General features: G+C 38.4%; 1 protein-coding gene across 1 annotated transcript; it reads right to left on the bottom strand.

Moving 5' to 3' along the window:
* Positions 1 to 1,782: 1,782 nt before the first annotated feature.
* Positions 1,783 to 2,324, bottom strand: LOC100688819 (methylsterol monooxygenase 1-like). The gene has a single exon (XM_038525614.1). It carries the CDS (start codon positions 2,191 to 2,193, stop codon positions 1,783 to 1,785), a length of 411 nt encoding a protein of 136 aa, XP_038381542.1. The 5' UTR covers positions 2,194 to 2,324.
* Between the last annotated feature and the right edge of the window lie 2,124 nt (positions 2,325 to 4,448).

Below are 4,448 nucleotides of genomic sequence, written 5' to 3'. Positions count from 1 at the left end.
AGATATGTAGGACCACGTAACCGGTTCCAGAATTGAGGATTATCATGAGTATTTCCTTCCTATTGTGTCATGAATATGTATGTGTATGTGTGTACATACAACATCTTTATCTTTTCCCCTCTCTCTGTTTCTGCTGACAGAACCAGCCCTGGAAAAGGCTCTGGCTGCATAAGCAGAGGTTATCTGAGCTCTGGCTGTGGGCTCACCTTGGACTGGGGGAAAACAGAAAGATCTCACTCAGCATCCAGCACTTCAAGTACAGGTGGGCGTGAAAGAGACTCCTGTTACTAAAGAAAGTGATCTTACTTGTGCTGCTATTACTCAGTAAAGCTGTGAGGTTGATGGTTTTATATGAGCAACAATAAAGAAGAAAGAAAGAAGGAAGGAAGGAAGGAAAGAAAGAAAGAAGGAAAGAAGGAAGGAAGGAAGGAAGGAAGGAAGGAAGGAAGGAAGGAAGGAAGGAAGGAAGGAAGGAGAAGAAAGAAAGAAAGAAAGAAAGAAAGAAAGAAAGAAAGAAAGAAAGAAAGAAAGAAAGAAAGAAAGAAAATGAAGCACCTGACAGTGGAATCTGAAAACTGGATTTTATTGCAATAACAATCCACTGGCTCACAGCTGTGGTGCATTAGGATGTTTTGTAAAACGTTGACATGACGCCCTTAAAGCTATCTTGTCACTTCAAGGTAAGCAAAGTGGCTTGTTAGTTAAGCAGAAGGCTCGATGTTTTATAACAACTCCTAATGTATTCCCCAACTCAGTACTTCCTCTCACTAAGTTCAAAGAAGAGCCTATAACTGCAAAGATACAGATATGGTCTCTCTTTAGCAGAAATAATCACAATGCACATTGGTTCTCTTTTTAAAATTTATTTATTTATTTATTTATTTATTTTTTATCAGACCAAAAAAAAATCACATTTATTTCAATTGTTCAAAGTGCAAATACAGCAAGTCAGTTCACAATGTTTCAAGATACAGTTTTAAGTATAATGAAAACTTGATATACAAAAATGAAAGGGTAAATAGCAGAAATAAAGCTCAATTTTTTAAAAAAAATTTCAAGTAACCCAAAAACCTTTAGACTAAAATATCCCATTTATGACAATTTGGAAATGCCTTAATTTATAGATACCAATAGCACATTGCCATCCGAAAGGGCTTCTCAAAGAAGGATAATCACCCCAAACCAGTCAGCTCAGGACCAGAATGGAAGTTCTTGGGGCAGGCTATTCTGGATTTGGCCGCCTCACTCTCACTGTCGATCCATACGGTTCGACCCATGATACTTGGATGTTTAGGCAAATTCTAGAAAATGTTTTAAGTTCATTATGAGACCAACACCCTACTAAGAGATACTGAAATGGACACTAAATATTTACAAGATTTTAAAGACCCATCTTAGCTTCAGGCCTCTGGTGTTACGGGGGAAAGACAGACTGATACTTCCTCCATTACTTAGAACCTTTCTGTAAGGTTAGCAACACGGCCTTTACAACCTCCTCACGAAAATCATACTTCATTATAGATTACTTATTTCTACACATACAGAACTTTTATGTAAAGTAGAAAAAGTTCCCGCTAGGAAGATAATTAAAGGTTGCTAATGTTCTTTGTATCACTTAGCAGCCAAGACACAGGTTTATTTCTGCTCCACAGAAGCAAGGTTAGCTATTCACTTCAATTCAGGGAGGTGTGTGCTTTCAGATATTTATTCCATCTTTTTCTCAATCTTCTTCATCTTTTCATTATAGGCAGTAAATTGAGAGTCTGTTCTGAAAATTCTATCCTACCATGTAAATGTGGAAGCATAGTTTCCAATGAAGTTCATGTGGTGGGAATCATGATGCCGAGAACCAGCACAGAAAAGGATCAGATTTAAAGGGTTCAGGGGAATGTCATAGCCACTATGGACATCAATAGTTTCTATCAAACGAATGGCCACCCATGTATAAAGGAGAATGACATCATCACATAAAAGCATGATTCCAATGAAAAATCCAGTTCCAAGAATCAGAGTTTCCAAAGAATGTGCATATTCAGCTTCCATTCCAAATGGAGCCTGAAACTCATGATGAACTTTATGAATATATTTATATATTCTTTTGTGATGCAAGAGTCTATGCAGGAAATAGTGCCAGGTATCCTCAATCACTGCACAGCCAAAGCATCTTGCCAAAAGCATATACCATCTTGGCATTCTTTCCCAATCATAAGGTATATTAAAATACTCTGTAAAATAATAAGTTCCACAGATCAAAGGAAGCTGGATACAAAAGTGATTAAAGAGAAGTACTTTAAAACATTTCCATTGGTTTTCCCAGGTTTCTGGTTTATTGAAACAAAAGTCCAGGTAAACAAAACAAGAAATAAAGAACTTAGTGAACTATCAAGATCCCCATGTTGCAATCTGGAACTTTGTATAATTATTCAACATATAGTTCCAAGCATTTTAAAATGGTTCTTGTAGAGGGTTCTCAGGTAAAAGTGAATCTACATACTCCACAGCCAAGGATGCTGAACTAAAGATGCTGATACTTTCATTTGTTGCCATTTTTCAAATCTCTGCAGAAAGCCTTAGAATTCTGGCCGAGGGGCGGGAACGCCCTCTTTTTAAAATTTAAATACAATTAATTAACAAATTATGTTTATTAGTTTCAGAGGTAGAGGTCAGTGATTAATCAGTCTTACATACTACCTAGTGCTCATTATATCACATGGCCTCTTTATTGCCATCACCCAGTTTACCCCAACCCTTCACTACCCCTTTCCAGTACCCTCAGTTTGCTTCTTATGATTAAAAATCTCTTGTGGTTTGTCTCCCTCTCTGATTTCATTGTTTTATTTTTTTCCCCCTTCCCCTATGATCCTCTGTTTTTTTTTTCCTTAAATTCCACATATGAGTGAGATCATATGATAATTGTCTTTCTCTGATTGATTTATTTCACTTAGCATAAAACCCTCTTGTTCCACCCATGTTGTTGCAAATGGCAAGATTTCAATTTTTGGTGGCTGTGTAGTATTCCATTGTATATATAGACCACTTCTTCTTTATCCATTCATCTGTCAATGGACATCTGGTCTCTTTCCATAGCTTGCCTATTGTGGACATTGCTGCTATGAACATTGGGGTGCAGGTGCCCCTTTGCATCAGTATGTTGTGTATTTAGGGTAAATACTCAGTAGTGCAATTGCTGGGGCATAAGGTAGCTCTATTTTCAACTTTTAGGGAAACCTCCATACTGTTTTTTGGAGTGGCTGCACCAGCTTGCATTCTCACCAACAGTGTAAGAGGGTTCCCCTTTCTCCGCATCCTCATCAACATCTGTCATTTCCTGACTTGTTCAATTTTAGCCATTCTGACCAGTGTGAGGTGGTATCTCGTGCTTTTGATCTGTATTTCCCTGATGGCAACTGATGTGGAGCATTTTTTCATGTGTTTGTTAGCCAGTTGTACGTCTTCTTTGGGGAATGTCTGTTCATGTCTTCTGCTCATTTCTTGACTGGATTATTTGTTCTTTGGGTGTTGAGTTTGATATGTTCTTTATAGATTTTGAATACTAGCCCTTTATCTGATATATCATTTGCAAATGTCTTCTCCCATTCTGCAGGTTGTCTTTTAGTTTTGTTGACTGTTTCCTTTGCTGTGCAGAAGCTTTTTATTTTGATGAAATCCCAATAGTTCATTTTTGCCTTTATTTCCCTTACCTTTGGAGATGTTTCTAGCAAGAAGTTGCTGCGACCAAGGTCACAGAGGTTGCAGCCTGTGCTGTCATCTAGGATTTTGATGGATTCTTGTTTCACATTTAGGTCTTTCATCAATTTTGAGTCTATTTTTGTGCACACTGGTTCTGAGAAGCTCCTCAAAGTAGCCACAAGGGTCATGACAAAGATTTTGTTAAGAGAGAGAGAAGAGGGCAGTCTGGGTGGCTCAGCGGTTCAGCCACTTCCATCAAAGTCCTATCTTTGTTCCCTTGTTTCTGAGTGGCCCAGCCAACATTTATTTACCAAACATTGACTCTTTTGCATCTTCCTGTAAATCGCATTCCTTTCCTCTGAGGTCCCAGACCCCTACTGCCTTCTCCTTAGTTCAAGATGACATATGTGCCTCATTTTGCCTGTTTTTGGATTTCTATGTCAGTGGATTCCTCATACATCTGCTACCTAATTTTGATGTTTTCCTATTAATTGGTCTTAACCTCATTTGATTCTTAATCTAGCTACAAGGACCTTGAAGGGGACAGCATTCCAGCCCCCAACAGGAATAACTTTCTCACTGTGGGATTCATGGCCTGCTACCATTACAACAATTTTGCACTCAAGTTAAAACAATCTCATGTACCAGAGAGGTACCTGTTTCCTCTGCATTAGTCAGGGTCCAGGTGAGGACATTATTGAAAGGGCAGTGTCATGGGCAAAATTTGTAGGAACATCCAAGAAGATCATGGAGCAGCC

This window comes from Canis lupus, chromosome 1, assembly GCF_011100685.1.
Source record: "Canis lupus familiaris isolate Mischka breed German Shepherd chromosome 1, alternate assembly UU_Cfam_GSD_1.0, whole genome shotgun sequence".
NCBI lineage: Eukaryota > Metazoa > Chordata > Mammalia > Carnivora > Canidae > Canis > Canis lupus.
The sequence above is the reverse complement of the archived record's forward strand: the minus strand, read 5'-3'. Positions and strand labels throughout refer to the sequence as shown.